The sequence below is a fragment of the Cygnus olor genome, chromosome 11 (assembly GCF_009769625.2).
Source record: "Cygnus olor isolate bCygOlo1 chromosome 11, bCygOlo1.pri.v2, whole genome shotgun sequence".
Classification (NCBI taxonomy): Eukaryota; Metazoa; Chordata; class Aves; order Anseriformes; family Anatidae; genus Cygnus; species Cygnus olor.
This window is the reverse complement of record NC_049179.1, coordinates 11,478,474-11,498,941: the sequence shown is the minus strand read 5'-3', so window position 1 is coordinate 11,498,941 and position 20,468 is coordinate 11,478,474. Positions and strand designations below refer to the sequence as shown.

General features: G+C 39.9%; 1 protein-coding gene across 4 annotated transcripts; it reads right to left on the bottom strand.

The window, feature by feature from the left end:
• Window positions 1-14: 14 nt before the first annotated feature.
• On the bottom strand, window positions 15-20,058 carry GABPB1 (GA binding protein transcription factor subunit beta 1). Of its 4 annotated transcripts, none has more exons than XM_040569373.1 (9): window positions 19,953-20,058; window positions 13,463-13,570; window positions 12,442-12,609; window positions 11,788-11,982; window positions 11,342-11,453; window positions 10,872-10,985; window positions 7,589-7,774; window positions 6,663-6,778; window positions 15-1,765 (listed from the first exon to the last, which is right to left on the bottom strand). In XM_040569373.1, exons 2-9 carry the CDS (start codon window positions 13,568-13,570, stop codon window positions 1,613-1,615), a joined length of 1,152 nt encoding a protein of 383 aa, XP_040425307.1. In that variant the 5' UTR covers window positions 19,953-20,058; the 3' UTR covers window positions 15-1,612. The 4 variants fall into 4 exon arrangements, with proteins under 4 accessions (XP_040425307.1, XP_040425306.1, XP_040425305.1 ...); XM_040569372.1 differs by lacking the exon at window positions 19,953-20,058 and adding an exon at window positions 19,696-19,884; XM_040569371.1 differs by lacking the exon at window positions 19,953-20,058 and adding an exon at window positions 14,246-16,886.
• Window positions 20,059-20,468: the final 410 nt, after the last annotated feature.

Below are 20,468 nucleotides of genomic sequence, written 5' to 3'. Positions count from 1 at the left end.
CTACACTACATATATGTGGAAAAGATATTTAATTGTAAAATAGAAAAAGTAGGCCAGAGTACAGTTTTAAGGGTAATTCTTCTGTATACAGTATAGATAAACTAGACTTTTTGCTTAAGTTTATATAAACAATTCCATAAAAGCAGTGAAACATGGAACAACAACAAAGCAAAGCACAAATAGTTTTATCTTACAAAAAAGGAATCTGCACAGTAGTTCAAAATGTATGTAACACAGCACTGAACAATCTTAAGGCAGCTCAGTCTAAGCACAGGACTAGAAGCCAGGAACTCCTGAGATCCATTCCCAGGTCTACCACAGATTCACGTGGTCTTGGGCCAATTGTTTAACACTCCCTGTGTTGCGCTTATACCAGTTATAAAATTGAGACACTCACTTACCTGCCTCAGGCAGTATAGTAAGGGTTCTTTAAAAGATTTTACAATGCTCTGAAGATGTTACGTTTTATATAAATCTTAAGTATAATATATCACTGCACAGACACACACAAACACAGTATCACAGTGAAGAACAATGATGCTAGGTAAGAGCAGCATCACTACAACATAAAAAATTCCTTGTCCAATTGCATAATTAAAACGGAAAAGTCTGTTTAGAAAATGCATCAATGAAATAATGTCAAGGCTATTGGGGAAAACAGATCAATAGAATATTCTAAAAGAACTACTCTTTGTGTTCCAGTGGAGACATTCTTTTCCACTCATTACCGAATTATAAAATGTTTGTATGTGAAAACTGTAAGACACAAAATTTCAATGCCTCCACTATCAAATTTTGCCTGTTATGTAAATTAGGATTTTCTGTTTTGTTTTGATTACAAATTACATTCTTTCAAGAAATATACCATCCACAATAAAACTGGCTGCTAGCTTACTTCAAATGACCTATAGGCTAAACATTTTTCTCATCTTTGCTGAAAAATACTTAGGCTAGATGTATGTGTAGAAATTATAAAAACATGCAGCATATGTACAAACTGAAAAGTTTAAAAAATATTAGCTTCATATACAGGTAAATCTACTTGGATATATTTGAAATTAAATATAAAAATTTCACCGCCTAAAAAAAACCCAAAAAATGGTTTTCAGAGAATCTGAGACAACTATTTAAAGCTGTACAAAGATTTCCACCTGGAAATGACTTATTCAGAGAAGTTTAAGTTGTTACCATGTAGAAATAACTGTTAATTCATTTTGTCACATAATTCATTTTCAAGTTGTCAGCTTAAATCAACATCACCCTTAAAACTGTCCTGTTTTTCAGAAGTTAGATTCATACTAAAATCAAAAATTTCACAAAAACATTGGCTTCTCATGTTTCTGGATCCCTTCAAAAAGATTTATCAACTTATTTTGAAACTGTAAAAAAAAACAACTATTTACAGTATTTCATTTTAAATACTTTTCACAATTTCTAAATTCAGAATTTTTATGTTACAAGAAATTCATCAGAGCTCACGGCTTAAGTCCAGTTATCAACTTGTAGCATCTTCTCTATCATGTAATCCTGTGTCTGTACCTATACAGTGTACAGTTCAAGATTGTACTGCAGGTTTTTGAAAGTAACAGGCTTTGCAGTGTGTTCTCGTTTATTAAACAGCTTCTTTATTAGTCTGGAGGCGGTTCATTGCCTCTAACTTCTGCCGATAGGCCTCTGCTTCTTGCTCTTTCTTTAGAAGCTGCTGACGATATTTTTGTGCTTCTCTGTTTGCCTCATCCAGCTGCTTCTGAAGAGTTTCTCTTTCCTATTAAAAACAGAACCAGCAATATTTTGTCAAATATGTATTAAATGCAAGTTAAAATGGCAAATACTTTTTCTTTACATGCAGGTTAAGTGTTAGGGCATCACGTAGAAATTGTTCAGTTCTTACTTGGGCAAACCTATACGAATGCTGCTCAGTAAATTCGACATGAATCTTGACACAATTTCTCACAGTAAGACTTGAAGTCTAAATATAGTAAAACTAAGTTTCTTTAGCTGCAGAGATAAGCAAGTCTTCAAAGAAAAACGGTGCAGTACAAAAACAGATAGTGATCAAATACTAACATGACATAGTATCATTTTCCCAATGATTCAATTCCCTGTGATTTTTTAAAATCAACTTCTAATAAGAATGGAATCCAATCTAACAGGACTGTCAATTTCCATTTTATTTCTAATCAGATAGTACTGTCTGTTACAAAAACTGATACCTATCAGCAGTGTGCACTGGAAAGTGACAGCTACTCACTAACTGGAATATATACATACTTAGTTTCTTAAATGAAGTGATTTAAGTGATTGATACCATGCAATACAGAGGTATAACAACATCCCCAAGGACACTGCAGATTTATGAATTAACAGGTATTTAGTGAGGTAAGCTTTTTGAACCCAAAAGGACTAATTTATGCACCATTCTGCATACAAATCACATGGGGATGGCTATAACGTGGCTTCCAAGCAAAATAATATGGAAAATGCCAGTTCCTACGAAGCTTCCACAGGAACTACGGAGAATGTATTTCTATCTTCAGTGACGTCGATACTATAATTTTGTTTGATGCTGTACTGAGCCTAATTGAAAAAGCAATTTGCTTGGAAAAACAGTTTTGTTTTGATCTTCAACCAAATACTATTTTATTAAAGTAAGTGTATCATATTTTATGAGTAAGGTAGTATTTGATTTCACATCATTTTTCCACTGTAGCTGAAGTAGCCACAGGAAGGAGGCTGTCAGAGAAGCAATCTATTTCCCACAAAAACAAAACTGTCAAAAACTGAGACCCAGCAAAAGTAAGTTGCCTTTTCACCTTATCCCCATCTCAGCAGTTCAGCATCACATTCCCATTTAATACCTCAAACAGTTGTTCAACATTTCTCCACCCACCCCCAGAACAGCATCCCTATTCTTCACCTCTGATACACTCACATATTTTCATGATCAGAGTCTGAAAATACAAAATACCCTGCCTCCCTTCTACTTGCTACAGTTCTCAGTACTTGTCACAGCCACTTTTACCAGTCACATGCTGTGCTGAATGTGCTGAAATACAATGACATAGGTGATCTGATCATTGCTAACAGCAGCATCTGTATATCAAAAAACAACAGCTGAAGGAGCAGTATTATTAAGTTTAGAAAGACTAGCTATAAAACAGAACAGCGTTAACTCTGTAAATGAAACCTGACTTTACACAAGGTTTTAAGAGCTAAAAGAAGCTAGCATTCATGGATTTGCTTCATTTGGAGCATTTGCTCATAAAATGAGAGCTCATCTGATCTTGTTGCTTATTGGAAAAGGATATTCAGCCTCCATCTCTGAAAATTTGGATTCTGCTTTTTAAGTAACATTATAAATGGCCAACCCATGTAGCTACTAGAGTGACCAGTGCCAAATGCTAAGGCAAAATGAACGGTGGAGCCTACATCTCACAAAGGATCTGAAATACACCAGTGTTGTTCCAGCACCAGTCCAACCAAAACACACTGCTATTTCTGTAATTATCGATGTAATTTAAGCAGAGCCAACAAAGCTTACATAATACAGCCTTGGGGAGTACTAAGTTGGGGAAAAGTTGCTACAGACAATTCTTAAAGTAGTAGTCAAAACAGTGGATCCTGCTACACATGCAAAGTGGGCCTTCCCTCTTGTGAGCACTGAGCTCTGGCATAATCTGAGCTGAGCATTATCTATCTCACAAATTTGTCACACAATTAAACGTCCTACTGTCAAGAAGCAGAGCTGGTCTACTGGGCTGCAAAAGGGTGAGAACCAGCAGCAGCTCATTGGCCAGAGGCTCTGCAGCACATTACAAATAAATAAGGCACTATCACTACTGCAGCCACATGCAGACTGTAAGCACTCATGGGCAGAGATCAAACTCAGAACAATTCTTGTGAGCACTTTCCACAGAAGGGAGAAATAGAGATGTACAGCCACATTGGGTGTAAGCACATTAAGAAAAGGATGGACAAAAGGAGAAAAAAAAAGACTCTCAGTGGCAGAGACAGCAAGATAAAACCAGTAACTATCAGGCAGACTAGCAACTCAAAGCATGTAGATTTGTCAGAGAACTAACACATGTAGTTTTCATACAGACCTAGTCTTTATGTAAGCAGAATAAGCTCAAGAACTGGGGCCAAATATACTAACTATGGAAGTGGACAGAAACCAACGCTTCTGGAGGAACATTACAGACCTACTGTGGACTGAACAGTGAAAACTGGTTCCTTAACTTTGTCAACTAAGATTAAGGACGACTATAACTGGGGTCTTAATTTCAACAAATCTAGAAAATGTTCTTAGGGCACTCTTCAGAACACAAGAAAAAATGTTTTAATTCTCTAAAATCCTTTTCTACCATATAAAAGCTTATACAGATAAAAATCAGGTTAGAGAAGTTTGAGTGCTCTTAAGGAATCTTCCATTTTATAAGGGAATTTTCTTTATTACATACAACTTTCCTTAACAGTCTACATATTGAAGATAGAGGTACCTATAATTAAAATAACCAAGCTAAGCAGGAAAAAGCAGGAATGTGAATTCACTAATACAATTCATTTACAAACAAAATTTTTTAGTCTAATTGTCCTGGTTGTTTCTAAAGCATGTCACCTTTTCAACATGCAACAAGACAGTAACATTCAAGAATGAAAATACAATTCACTGTATGTTAATGAATTATGTGTGAAAATGAAAAACAGACCATGTGCATGACAGTGTTTTTTTGCTGCCATATGTTTAATTAAACATCACACAGCTTAGGAAGACTGCTATCCCTCTCGAAAATGAGCTGCAATGATTGAATTTAACAGGCAAATGAGAAAGTCAAAAAACATCACTACAGTATTAATTATTCACAATACTTTCACAAGAAGGTTTGTCACCTCATGAGCGGGAGGGAGTTGAACTTAGATTTTCAAACTACAATTAACTGTTTGTACACTGAGTTTAAAGCATCTGAAGACAGCACTCTTTGCCTCAAATCAAGTCTTTATAATGAAATAAAGGAATGAATCACCGATGAGGCAAAGAAACCAATCATCAGTAATAAAGGTTTTCCACATCAAAAAATTATTTTGAAGTGGGAGGGGTCGCACTCCCTCCATATCCAGATATATACTTCTACTATGATAAACTTGGAAGGTAACTGACTTCCCGTGCACTTCCTTAATGCCCCAGTTACCAAAGACAGGGAGCACCACACCAAGGCTCTGGAAGTCAACCGGCCTCTACACAAGGACAGAGGTCTGTACGTGTATTTCCAGTTGTATAATCAGGGACAAGGTCAGTCATCAAAACTAGCACTTAAAGGAAACAAATAGAGTCCTTCATTTTCACCAACTACTTTTAAAATTCTATAAAAGTATTTAAAATATCTAATTGAAGTTGGCAGTCCCCTTAAAGAATTATTTGCATTATTATACCAACTATCTGTAACTAGGAACAGGTCAATTTATTCCTTAACCAATCTGAATTTTTTTTTTCCCCTTTACCTAACAATTATTATTTAAGGAAAGGTAATTTCCTGTAGCAATAATTCAGGCAGATGTTTAAAAGTGTGAACAAAAAAAAAGTTTTTATTGTAACAGTCATACAATTTTAAAAAACGCAGCAAGAAAATTTTAACTGTCATGATAATCTGTAATGACCACAAAGCTGCAAAGGCCAAAAGTATTTGATATGACAACTTAAGGACAGAGAAAGTCAATGATGAAAGGTGGTAATTATTGTTACTAGACATGGACAAGGCATAGCACACACTGTACAATAAATAATATTCAATTGCGCACAAATTGTTATTCAATAATGTGAACAGAAGTCAGAGAATACAACCTTTGATAAATGAAGTAGCATGGAATTGACAAAATGAGAACTCACAGCCTAGTCAAGCCTGACAGCAATTTTCATAAACTTTTGACCACAACTAGTCAGCACAGTTAGAATTAACATAAAAGGGGATTAGATGGTTGACCTATTGTTGTAATATTTTTAAGAAAGCTACAGTTTTAAATTGAACGGCTATATCTGTTCATCATATATGAAAAGCCCTCTTAATGTTGATAGGTCACCCGTGTTGTAATTTCAAAAAACATTATGATGCAAAGATATGTAATAGAAAACTGCTCCAGAATTAAAAAGGGAAAAAAAAGAAAGATAAAAATTGACAAACCCAGAATCTTACTGTTTCATATTGCCTTTAACAGTTATCTAGTTATCATGAATGGTAAGGAAACGTTGCTAAGAATGTGATCTCACAATCAGGACAAGCATATGGCCATAAAACACAGATGAGGGGACAGTATTCTCATTCACTGCTATCATGTCAAGTTACGTGATAATATGTTATCAGTATCTAGTTTTAAAAGCTAGCTAGTGATCTTAGAGGGAAAAAAATGTTAAACTACCAAAAACTTCAACGAATGTCATTTTCATGTGCAGGACCAGAGGATGAAGCAAAGGGCACTCCTGTATTCTTTTTACAACAACCTTGTAACAGATAAATTCCAGTAACAGGGGAGATTGAACAAGTTATTGTATCACACTCTTCATTCTTCTGTTACACAGAAACTTAGCTTTAAAACAACACCAAAAAGCACAACCACATATTCAGTGCTGCACACTCTGGTTAATACACATCATGTAAGAGACTCCTTACTTCTATTTCTGCAGACTCCACACGATTTTCAACAATCTCAATGCACTGTCTCTTGACTGGCGGTTCTTCACTTATCACAGTTTCTTCAGCAATATCTGTTGCTGGAACTGTTAATACTGAAAGCATATTTGTACATATAAATACACTTTAGTTCAAACAATATTTGCACAATGTAAAACTCAGATATTTTTATTAACAGCAGTAAAATGCAAAGTGTTTCCCTTAAAAAAAGGCAACTCTATACAAGTGCATTATATAGCCAGCTCTACAAAAGTGACTTACAAAGCCAGTGCAGAGAAAACACTCTAAAAGCTTTAGCTATTTATATGCTGCTGAAGAATGCTTTCTGACAACTAGCTGTACTTATTCATACACATGGTGGACCAAATCATTTGTCTCCAACGTACAACTCTTCAAGCTTCGTACTTGGAATCCTCACGAACAAAAGAGAAATCACTTTTGCCTAAATAGCACTCATTGGCAGAGCATCTTGAAAAGAAACCATCCAGAACACACACTTGCCACAAAACAGCACTTGTTACACTAACAGCTTCCACAAACAAAGTACATAGGGCCCAAGAGGGACAATTTTTGTCATCCTGGCTTCACTGGTTCTGAGACTGCCCCCTTCCAAAACCCCAGACTTACTGAGGGCAAAGCAAGCAGTTACCACTTTGCCCCTGTATGTCCTATGTCTTACCCATACCGTTTAGTGATTCTTTTGTTCTTTCTCCTAATGCAGAAGCTCAGCTGACACACGGCAACTCACTAAACTGCCATAGCTCATATGTCTGAGCCTTTTGCAGTGAAAGAATTCAAAAGTGTATTCAAACTAATTACCACACAAAAATTTCCAAGCTATTTGCATCTAACAACTTATTACTATATGTAAAATGGATTCTCAAACTATGCAAGTTTCCACCTACCTTGCTGTCCATCTGGCATGGTCACAATGATTGGCTGCCCTATTCCACTGGTTGGAATTGAATGCAGATTACCAAGCTGAATGCCATCTGTAACTATAGTAATAACTTGCTGACCTCCAGAACTGACAACTTGCTGAATAGCACCATCCACAGATTCTGCAGTCACAACTTCTTCTGTCGCCACAACTATCAACAGATTAGCAAAGGAACTAAGTCAATTTATAAATTAAAGTTTATGATTTCAAATGCATTTTGCTAAAGCCAAGGAAGAATTTCTTCCATGTCGTTTCAAAGGCGATCCTCCCCCAAATTAATGCATTACTACACATTATGTCATTAATATAAAACTTTCACCAGGCATTAACATTTTGAAAAACATAAAGCATTTTTAACATAAAGCATTAACATTTTGAAATATATATGCAATTCTGTTCTGTTTTACCTTGCTCGGTATAATCTATTTTTATTTATTATGTTTCTTAATATACACACCCCACTCAAAAAAGACTACTTGGGTTCAGTGTTAACATGGCATCAAGAGTTGTTTTAAGAATACAAATATTTTTTTGCAACGTACACAGAATTCAGCATTCAGAACAACGGCACATACCACAGCTTGCACTACACACCGTAACTGAGGCCTTACACTACCACCCTTATTTTCTTAAAACAACACGATACTGAGACAAAGAGCAAGATCACTAGGAACACAATCAAAGAATCTCAAGCACATTAACTCTGTATTTTATTTTCAATTTGTAAGGTAAAAGCAAAGCCTTTGATTTAAATAATAGACATTAGAGGGCTTCCTATCTACAGGGATGGAATTAAACCCCTATAGGCTGTGTTGTGATGCTTGAGATGAGAGAAGGTAGATAAAACCCTGAAGCTTTCATCTTTTAAATTAATTACAATACAACATACACACAGTCACTCTGTAGTTCAAATGACTGCAGTCATTGCCCTCTGAAGATCTTTATGTTCAGAGATTACTGTCCTATAGCACTGCTTAAATATTCAGAGAGTGTTTGTTCCGTAAACCAAAACAGTAAGTTGTACATGAATAAGTGGTACTGTATTGAACTTGATTTGGCTTCCAAGTAAGAGACTACTGTGACAAAGAATTCCAAGTTACAACTGCCAATACTAGCTGCTGTGGCAAACAGCTCTGATCTTTCAGTTTCAAACTCAACGCTGGGCTTTCCATTCTGGAAGGAGACATTAGGACTTCTGCATGAGACCTTGGAATAAAAACCTTTGAGATTTCGTCTGAAAACGTATTTATGGGAGTATTTTTCTTTAACACGAATAAAGTCCTTATTCTTTCCTCACTCTTTTAATTTATATCCCTATAAACCTTAATTATCACACAATTTCATACGATAAAGGAAAGTTTAAGTAATTTAAAACAGAAGCACTGATATATTCAAGAATTTCTAAATTAATGTGTGTTATTTTCTTCTGCAGCATGCACAGGGGAGAACTCCTGCACGCACAATGAGATACGCTTCGTTCCACTACAGCACACCAAATATTGCATTCCAAATATACACCTTAAACCAGACACTTCTGTAAATTTTCTCCACTCAGAGCTCCATACACACATTATGAATCATATTAGCACGTAACATTCATCTTCTCATACACACTTCACTTGAGTAAAAACTAAAAACAAGCATGATTCTACTCAGCTACAATGAGAAGCATATTTCTTTCTTTGATTTTACAAAATTAGAGTGTTTTTAACTGTAAGCAAGGAGGAACTAGAGGGAAGAGATCAGAGTAAAGTTCACCTGGAAGGGAGAGAAAAATCTAGAAAGAAACAACATAAACAACATAAAAGGCAGAACCTAATTGCTCTATCCAAGCTTATACAACCTTAAATACAGGAGGGTAAATAAAAGCCAAAACCAGAATTTTCACCTCTACAATTTTAGGAAATGTAAGTGGACTGTTTTTATTTTTTTATTTTTTTATTTTTTATTTTTTTTTTTTTACAAGATGAGCACAACAGAGAGGGTACATGGCTTTGAGGTTTGTTTTTTGTGTGTGTGTGTGTGTGTGTATGTTGGGTTTCTTTTTTTCACTTGAACACACTTACTGTTGATGCACAGTAATGAAAAGCTGCTTTTGTATCCTTTATAAGCTGTTAAAGGAGTAAGATTCCAGGAAACCATTTACTGTAAGTAAGATGCTGCAAGACTTCCCATACTTCTGCATAAAAATCAAAGTAGAAAAACTGAACTACACAGGAGGGTTAAGTATGATGGACGTTGCACTACTGAAGGTGAGAAGCTACTGCATTAAAGTTTGAAGTGTATTTCTTCCTGCCTGTCATCTCCTGCCTACACTCTAACAATGTTTTATCTTCAGTGGTTTGCTGACATGTAATGTCAGTTACAGTAGGGCACTGCAAGGGTAGGTCCATGAAACATGAGAACACTCAGCTACCAAAGTCTATCTACTACCAAGTTCTGGGTACACATCTAATACTGCGTAATCCTACACAATCCCTTCTCTCAAGTTTCTCTCTCCTACGATTAGATCTGAGTTTCATTGAAATATATGAATTGATTGAAAACATCATCTGCTTTTTCTGTAATTAAAGGCATCACATTTTGGTTTTGAATCATCCACTTCACTTGCAATATATAAATGTCATAGAATAGTATAGCTGCACTTAGACACTGCTCTAAGAATTAGAAGAGCTGGACTAAGCAGAAATTCTGCAGGACTTCAAAATACTTGGAGGTGACAACTCAGATATATGTTGGGATGCAGCTGTCATGCCGGCAAGTCTGGGAGTCCTTCCACCTCCAGTGAAAGCTGTGTCCTTAAGAATGATGTCTACTGCAGAGCTGAATTCTGTGAGAATTAAGCACCAAAGATTTTGGCCTCACAAAGTATCTCATTGGGGGCCATTTCCCATAACTTAGCGGAAAGAAGCATTCAAAGGAAGCAGTCTCAAACCAAATGCAACTAGACTGCACGTAGACAAAGATGTGAATTCAATCTCCTGAATTATGCTTGCTTTCAGCAAGAATGAACATTAGTAGCATTAGGCTGACAAGTTTCTGACCAGATGTGGTCAGAAGTCTTATTAAGCAATAGTTGTACACATGTATCTACCAATCTGTTGGGTGAAAGAAAAGGAAGGTTTTTGTTAACATTGGAAAAAAAAAAGTCCTTGCTTCTGCACAAACTATATCACAAAAATCCCCAGTTATGTACTTTGTTTTAGTTTATTAAAGAAGATAAGTTGTTAGTAACATGGCTTTCTAACCTGGTGTTTCTGAAGAATTAGACAACGGTGCTGATGCTTCCGCTAAAGCCGCTAACGTGGCTAACACCGATGTTGATGAATTTCCAAACTGCACAGCAGACACTCCTGTCTCATCTAGAAGGAGGAAAAAAAGTTAGTTGATATTTTAACAGCCAATGAAACCCCTTTTACATTTTTATTGTACTGAAGTTTCTAATACACACTGTTCTCGGCAACTTTCTGCTAAACCAGAGTGCTATTCTGAAAGCACGTTTGTGAAATAAATACAACTGATAAAAGAACTTCCTTCATAAAGATAAATTAAGTACTTAAGTATTTACAACACGTAAGGAACACTGAAGAGTTATATGTAAGTACTCTATTCTTACCATTATTTTTCCTAAAGCCTTTTCACTAAATGTAAAATCCTAGCTATCCTATAGGCAACTAAATACCCGTTCCATCTGATGTATTTGCAGAAGATACCAGACCTGTTAGGTTCACCACCCCTCCAGGTCCAATGATGAACTGTGGTGTTGCTGCATGTATTGTCACAGTATCCGGACTCTCTGGATTCGTATTGATTTGGTTCTGCATTGCAATCTAGGAGACAAAGGTAGTAATATCATTCCAACTGTAGATACAAAGAATTATTTACCTTCTAAGAACTAGAATAATTGAATATTACACACAAACAGGGAGGATCTCCCTAGTTATATTCATGCAATAAACACATACAGTGTCACATCCTGTGCTCTGCTAAACACATCAGAAACATTTTTGGCTGAAATCTGAAGACAAGCATGTTGATAAGTATGTTAATATTGGCAATATGGCAATACGTTAAATTTTACGGTTATATTAAAACCTTAGCTGATCACACATGTAAACAAGTACTTTGCTATAAATTCCCTTACCATCATGAATTAAAAGTTACCTGTAATATTTCAGCAAGGTCTTCATTTCCATTGTCTATTGCAATGTCCAATGCAGTTTTGCAAAATTTACTCTGAGCATGAACATCTGCTCCATACTTTATTAAGAGTTCTACAACTTCTTGGTGGTTATGTTCAGTAGCCCAGTGAAGTGCAGTCATTTTGAGCATGTCCTTTGCATTGACATCGGCACCATGCTACAAACAACATTGAGTAAACTATGTCATTAGAAGTAAATGAATTAAATAATGCCACTCATGAAACAAAGCCCAAAATTGTCTCTCTCTAGCCGTAGTGTCCTGTTACCTTTCAAGAAAACGATAAATGTATAAGGTCTTCAACCTAAGTACCACTAGTTATTTACCTCAAAGGACTGAATACTCCCCAAAACATAACCTTTCTTGGTTCTAAAAGCTGTTACTCACACAATACCAAGTTAGAAAGGAATATTTTTTGGAACAGCAATAAATAATTCACCTGAAATCATGATTTTAATTAATATTAAAATAAATTACAACTGAATAGGAAAACAAAGCTCCCAATACATACAGTATAAATACGTCTTGATGTTAGATTCACAACTAAAAGGAAATCTCACATTTTACCACAAACCATTGTAATATCTCTGGTTCAGACCTTGTTTCAGCAGTTCTTACCTTAAGTAAGACTTCTACTATGCTGGCATGGCCTTCTGATGCTGCCATATGTAATGGAGTTCTGTCCACTTTTGTTCTGGCATCACGACTTACACCTGCTCTCAGCAACACTTCTGTCGTTGAGTAGTGTCCATACTGTGCTGCTAGATGAAGTGGAGATGTTCCCAACTGTAATTTAACAGAAAAAGTGGACTTTTAACAGATGTCAGTATGAAGTATTTCTTCTTATTCTGGGGCTATCAAACTTGGGTGTTAGGCCACCACTTCAAATTATCTTCCCTTGCAGCCACAAGGAAATAAGCTATCAAGGCTTTCACAGAGTATAAGGAGGAAAAAAAGTTTAACTTTTTTTCAGTAATGACAACACACTAGAAACAGATCACTGTTTTAGATTTTTTCCTGTCTTTTTAAGGTGTGATGTTTCAAAGGGCCTAACCCTGTTTTTAGTATTGGTCAACATACCATAACATCCAAAGGGACCTCTGGAAGTCATCTAACTCCAATCTCCTGCTCAAAACAGACTCAACTTGACAGATAGGTGACCACATAGATTAAAGTTCTTAAGGGGTTGCAAATGCCCTAAAATTTTAGATACCTGCCTTAGTCTACACAACCCACTTAAAGCATAGGCACCTCAGAGCACCTATATCAGGAAACTCTCAAGTGCATGTATTAGGTAGCAGGGACTGCTGTCTTAATTCAGAACTCTTGCTATACTAAACGTATAAACACTGTAAGTAGGAGGATGATTGTTACTTCCCTTATTAACCACTCCAAAGTTCATTTTAACAGCCATCAGAAGGAACTTTTTCAGACTGTTACAAAATTTAGTAGAAGATCAGACCATACGAAGAAACAACAAAATTTAATTTTGAATTAGACATCAAATGATGTGACCGCAAGATTTCAAAAAGAAACTCCCAGGGCCAGCAATATAAATGCTTATTTGTAATAATCCTGTTTTCTTTTTCAGGTGAGGGAAGTAAAAGAATTTACTGAACACTGCAAAAGTTTTCATTACCCAATCTGTGGTAAAAGGCGCTCCATTTGCCATCAAAATGCGAACTTCATCATCTTGTCCTGCTCGTGCAGCTTCTAGAAGTTTCTTTCCCAAATCTACTAGTGACATCTAGTGAAGGACATAAAGGAACATAAAGAAAACAATATATACATAACATTAATACTGTTTTAAGCACACAAATATGGCTGTAATGTCTTTTAATGACTATTTCTGAACTACTCTGAAAGTTCAAAAACTTTAAAGTTCAGACTTATAAGCTGATATTTTAGCCATGACCTTGCTTGACTGCAAGAAGCAGACTGATTTTAGAATTACTTTTGTCAGTCAAACAGAACTGACATTGGGGTGAAGATTTCCGTATTACAATGCTGTAACCATAGCAGTCTCAATGTTATATCAAAGTAAAGTTAAAGTGGACTAGCCGCATATTTCTTAAAAGAAAACCTGGTTCAGAAGCTCTCACCTGATACCACAGCCTTCTGTAGCTTTGTCCAGCTTTCGAAAGGTACTAAGTCAGAGACGCCATGTCACATGTCCAAAGACACTACCTTCACTTATCCAAAACGCCTATATACATTTAAGAAATTCAACTATGCAAAAGCATTTAGATGGATAAGAATACAGCACCTTTCTGGCATCTTGTCCATAACTATCATTCATTTTGCTCACCCTAAAATAATTTCTGTATTCCTAGATAGAGCACAAAGCAATAGGCGCGTATTTTTGTGCTATCTGCATAAGACACACAGACTAAAATATCTCCCTGAAAACAAACGTTACTACCTCCATCAGCTGCCTACGGCTACTAAAAATGTGCTAAGTTTGTAGACTTGAGACACTGGCTGGAAAACCTTCGCGTCATCTTTAGGTAATCTCCTATCTCCCTTTTTTTTTAAAAAAAAACAAACAAACATGTAGAAGATGTGTAATTTAGAGCATGTAAAATTATACGTAAACAAAAGACACCTATCTACATTCCTATTGCAAAGATTTAAACCCACTCTGCTTCACACTTGCTATTAAATATGCTCAATAATAAAATTTAGAACTAAATCGTAACTCATGCTACTAACCAAAATATGGTATTAAATGTTCAGTCCTGTATCTATGCTTTCCACTACCAGGATGTCAAGAACAGAATTACTTTCATCAGTTTGCTTTCCAGTCACAACTAAGAGTTAAGCCTTGATGACTAATAACAGCAGTAACAAGGCCGTGCAGCCTATCTCCCATGCAGAGTGTCAGTGTATGAGTTCAGAAAGAAATCCCAATAGGATCATTTTTAATCTCTTTTCTTAAGCCTATACTTCTACCACAAAACCACCTTATTTAGAAAGTTCTCTGCACCTGGGTCAACTGGCAAACTGTGTGTGGCGTGTTGCTAAATGAGCTGAAAGTTATTGATTTTGCAAGGAACGAGAAAGCAGGAAAGGGGAAAAAATACTGCAAACGCAGAACTCCAGCATGTATCAGCAGAGCCACAAACAGGAGCAAAACTGACTGCTGGCACCAATATTCCCTCCACCAAGATAATACTCCATTTACGTCCATCCTAGCACGCAAGCACATTTTGACTTAGCCAGCCAGAAAAGGAGAGAGGAGCAGGAAGGTGGCAAGGGCAGGCCAAATACAGACAATGGGAAAAGGAAGGAAAGAAGGAGCACACGGTCAGGTGCAGAGGAAGGGACAGCAGCTGGATCTCTGCCATGAAGAGAAAAAGCAAAAGAGAAACAGGAATAAGAGAAAAACCTACTACTTGTCCCCGTTAAAAGGAGACACTAAGGGTAATGATACAAAACAGTAGGGCAGAGAGGATGTTTGTCAAGTGCAGCAGTGAAGTAAAGGAACAAAGTCTTCCCTCTATATGGCACCCTTTTTTTTTTTTTTTTTTCAGGGGTGTGAGGGATGGCAATTTAGGAGGGGAAAAAAGCACACAAAGACTTTTCTGATGGTCTAATACCACATCAGGAACCTCAGAAGTGAAAGAAAAGCTGTAACAATCCAAATTACTGAAGTTAGGAACAAATTCAGAAATACAATTCATTTTCCTTGTACCATCTATACTGGTAAAATTAACTGCAAAGCTGTTATCAAAGCTCTGTACAACAAAAGCAAGCAGCAAAAAAAAAAAAAAAAAAAAAATCAATCAATTACGTTGGCCTGAAAAAGAAAGAAACGAAATGTTTTAACTAAGGAAAGGAAAAAGAGGGACCTGGAAGATCATACATGATACCACCTCCACTACCGTGTATTTTTATATCAACCGAAGAAAGCGTTAGTTAATATAAAGTGTTTGTGTTTTAAACTAGCACAAAACATCACATCAGTTTACATGTGTGTGTGATGTAGAACTTTAACTTCAGTTACGATAACATTTATTTCAGAAATGAAGTTAGAGATCTCCTAGAGAGCTTGAAAGCATGCTCAGGCCATCTAGTGGAAGAAAATGACAGAACTAGCAGAGCTGCACGCTTGGACTCAAAAATAAAAATCACATTGTACAGCAATAGCACACTGCAGCCGTAAACGATGCCTTTCTGACAAACTACTTGGGCACGTTCAGCCACTTTTAACCAACCAATACCAGCATTTATGACATTTCTCAGGACTAATCAACCCCAAGCTGACCTCTACTTGGCAGACCACTCCAAGGACCCATGCCATAAGGTCAGCAACCCATTAAGTAATAAACACCCCGCATTTTCCCCCAAGCTCTTTCAGTGCTAGTACCGGGACATGCCAAGGGTCTGCAGTATCACGATTTCCTTCTGCCAAAAGAGTCCTTCGGCTGCCCCCTTGAGACCATTTTGTGGCACTACAACAGCACAGCGATACGATCAAAAGTTCTGCGTATAGCACAATAAAATATATTTTAAATCAAAATGAGATTTCCACTTCAAAGCAGCACTCGCAGGTAAGCGCCACTGCTTCTCCCTACAGTGACGCAAATCAACTCCGCTGCACAGCGCCGGAGGGAGCTCTTCTGCAACCGGCATCTCCATCCAGCCCGGGCAACGCTAAGAGCAATCTTTCAGGCACCAGAAGCATCAGTGGCTCTGAAATAGTCTTGAGACTACTGGATTTATTCTTATGGCAATCCGAGTATGTTTTCAGACTTGTAACAACTCTCATGCACTGTGTGAACAGAGGGGTTTGTCTACCACGGGGTAAATAGGGAAGAGCCTCTGCTGGGTTTGGGCTTCTCAGCATTCACTACCTCCTGAACTTCCACACCGCGTTACTGCGACGCATTCCGCTGAGTGCCGTTAGCCAGGTGCCACAATTAACTGGTTATTAAATGCACATCAAGGTACTATTGCAATTGCACTTTGGTTCGAAAGGAAACCATACTGCTCTTCGGTATCTTAAAACTTAACTTAGATGTAGGCCTTACACATTCTCTAAAGCTCTGAAGGTCATGTCACTTCAGAGGGGTACACAACAGCACCTGACCTGGGCTTAGGTGGAACTGCAGAAGTGCACGCGAATTGGACTGTGGGGAGGGAAAGGGGCTGAAAAGCACGCAGCTTGGGTAGCCTGGGGTCCACACCACAGCCTACAGGTAACAGCGCAGTGAAGCCTGCAGTCCGAAGGAAGATTATTAAGGTTGGCTTAAAACACTGCAGCACCTTTCGGACCAGCGTCCTGTCCAGTGGGTGCCGGATCTGGCCTTTGGTCCCCTTCTGCCACTGTGGCACTGAGCATCAGCCGGTCAAAATCAACCGGCACAAAACAAATAGTTGTTGCAGAACACCTGCTAACGTGGAGATATCCCAGCTGCTGGTGCACTTCTAGCAAGGCATGCTCCTAAGAGAGATGTACTTACACTAGAACAGCATGAGTGCAGCAGTGTAATTTACCAGAGAGTCAAGTGAATCAATATACACCACATCTACGATGACGATCTGTAATCACTTCTACAAACCCCAAGACAAGCGAAGACCTAGAAAATGGTAAGAGGCTCCCCCTGCTCAAGTGGCACACAGCAGGATTATACATGGAAGATAGCTTGAAACCCATCATTTCTGGCATCCATTTACACCCAGAAAAAGAAAGCCCTTTTCAACACACCTTTTTCCTTTTCTTATTTCAAAAAATTCAACCTCCTTCCCCAGACCAGATCTTCAGAAATGTTTTTACCCCACTCATTTCAACGTTGCACAGTACCTCTCAAAACTGAGAATAGCAATTTCTAGTTAATTTTATGCACCTACCCACACCACATAAAAAAATATTTTTAGAATACAAAGTTTAAACAGTTAGCAGTAACTATTTAAATCTTTAATCAAGCATTCAGTTTTGATCACTATTAGAATTGAACTAACAGGTCCAACTCGTTTTCTTCTCTATTTTTCCATCAACAACCTGAGTGAACTTAGAACGACTCTTCTAACCCAACTTTTCATTTCAATTAGTTTTGTAACTTTTAAAGGAACTGAAAGGCCTGCAATAAACCTAATTGTAGAATCCAAGAATGCTTTGGGTTGGAAGGGACCTTAAAGATCACCTAATTCCAAGAAAATATTCATTAATAGCAAAATGTTTTAATTTCAGTGCTTTCAGCTTTCCTCTAGATTGTGCTGTGCTCATTAAATTCTCCCTCACTTGTTTAAACAGAAACATCCCCTTCATGTTGGACCACGTCAGCATCAGATGAAAAATACCTAAGAGAACGGATCAGAAGAACAAACACGTAGCTGGATAACTTTGTGGTGAATGTATTCAAGCCTGTGTTTATGAAGGTCCATATTCCAATTCGGTTCATACATTAAATTAAATTAGTACCCAATCATCAATGTAGTTCCATTAAACAATGCAAGCGTTTACAAAAAAAGTCTTGCCCTTAAGAAGAAGAGTAGAGATTTGGCCCCTAACGGCAAAATACAACATCTGCAGCATCTAAGAAATATTATTATGCAACAAGGGTGAACCACTGGCACCAAGATTTGGGTTGGCACTGCCAGCGAACTACAAAGCTTTCACAGATAGATTCGGCACTAGATAACAAAGAGGTTATATTACAGCAGATAGGATTAAGATGCAGAGTATAAGGGTTTGTGATGTTGCCTTTGAACCATAACACAATCTCAGAATCTGCCTCATTCATCAAAAATGGGAGAGAATACTTTGAAACAAAAATCGCCAGTCTCTTTAATTAAAGCAACATTTTTATTATGAGGAATCTTTCTTGACAATTTCTTGCACACGGGTTTAAAAAAAAGAGCTCATAAACTGCTTTTAGGAAAGAATGTCGGTCAGGAGGGAGAGTCGATACCTAGTGTGCAGCGATTATTAGGTTCTGCCACGTATGTTCTTAACCTTACTCACAGGAGATTTCTGTACCCCTACAGGCACCTCATCCAAACAGCTTTTAGTCTTATTAGCGCTTCAAAACTCACCAACAGTTCAAAAAACCACTACGCTAAAGGCCTCCAGTGGCTGCACTCGTAACTATCAGCACGTTTACCATGCGGCGTTCGCCGTCAAATAAAAACCACCTTAGCAAACAGGCTAAAGGCCTCCACACAACCGCTTTAAGTTAAAAGCTGTGAATGAGGAAGCCTTCCTACGGCACCTTCCTGCAGCGTCCTATCGGACGGTCTGGCCAACAGAAAGTACTGGGATTGCAGGGGAGAGAAGCGAGCGCCGGGCCCGCAGCAGCGAGCCTTGCCCCACGTTCACCCCCCAGCAGCTTTCCGAGGCGCAGAGCTGCGGCTGGCGGAGCAGCTCCCCCCGGGGCCCCCTCCAGCTCCGAGCCCTCCCATGCAGCTCGGCGGCCGCGGGGCTCCCCGCCGGGCCGGGCCCAAGCCCCACTCGAGGCCCGGGCCCACGGGGCCGACCCGAGCCCCCCGGACAGCCGCAGGGCGGGAGGCCCCACGGCGGCCCCGGCCCCACGGCGGCCCCGGCCCCGCACCAGGCCGCGGCCCGCCGAGGCCGAGGCCCGGTCCCGGGGCCGGGCCGCCGCCCGCGCCCCCCTCGCGGCGGGGTCCCCGGAAGGCCGGCCGGCCCGCCCGCTCTCCCCGACAGGAAATCCTGGCTGGGCTGGGCGCTGCGGAGGGAGCCGCGGCGCCGGGTTCCGGGGGAAGTGGAATTATTTTTTACCAGCGAAGAGATCGACTTCCACATCCGGTAACGGGGCCCTATACAAAGGCGCTGACTGACCTGGAAAAGCTTGAGCCGGCCCGGGAGAAGGGTGTGGGGGAGAAACGGGCCGCGGGGCCCGGGAGCCTTACCGTGCCGCCGGCCCGCCCGCCGCCGCCGCCGCAACAACCGGGGCCGCCGGAGGCCGCCGCTCATCGGCGCCCAAAAGCCCCACACAAAAGTCCCCGCTGCTGCCCGGCGGAGGGACACGGCGGCTGAGGGGCGGGGAGGGGCGCTGCGGCTCGCCGCGCTGCGCCCCCCCTCCTTTCCCCGCCGCAGCCGCCGCCGGCCCGCGCCTCACCGCGAGGCGGCCGAGCGGGCAGCGGCGGGAGGGGCGCGCGGCACTTACCCTGCGGCGGGCAGGGGGCTTTTACACCGGCACCGCCGCCCCGGCCGGAGCGGGGGGGGTGGGGGGGAAGCGGCGGAGGGATACGGCCTCGGTGCCGCCTGCCGCGCATGCGCGGCGGCGCGGGGAAAGGCGGGGGGAAGCGGGCAGCGGGACGGGGCCGCCATGTTCCAGGCCCGCCGCGGGCACGGGCGCGAGGGGCTGCACCGCCTGGCGGCCCCTCCTTGGGGTGAAGGGGGGCTTCAGGAGGGTGTGGGGGTCGGGGAGGAAGGGCTTGGGGCGTGTGGCGGCTCCCGAATGATCCTGAGGCCTCGCTGGTCCGTCAGGCTGCTCTGGCCTTGAGCCTCAGGCTTGCCGTAGGGATGGTGTCTTGGGCCCTGAAATGCTTCTCCTAGGCTGGTTGGTTGCAACCCGGTTGGAAAGTGCTCACGCTCAGGTTCTCACCAAAACTATTACAGCGCAAAAATTGGGGACCATGGTAAAGCGGAGGTCCCATAATCTATATCCTTCAGTCAAAGG

What these genes read in the sequence shown, in the direction of transcription:
- GABPB1 (XM_040569371.1), bottom strand. An exon ending in AGGGGTGGTGAACCTAACAG is followed by an intron (nt 10,986 to 11,341) that starts GTCTGGTATCTT and finishes TCCTCCTTCTAG; the next exon opens with ATGAGACAGGAGTGTCTGCT. An exon ending in CATGCCAGATGGACAGCAAG is followed by an intron (nt 6,779 to 7,588) that starts GTAGGTGGAAAC and finishes ATATGCTTTCAG; the next exon opens with TATTAACAGTTCCAGCAACA.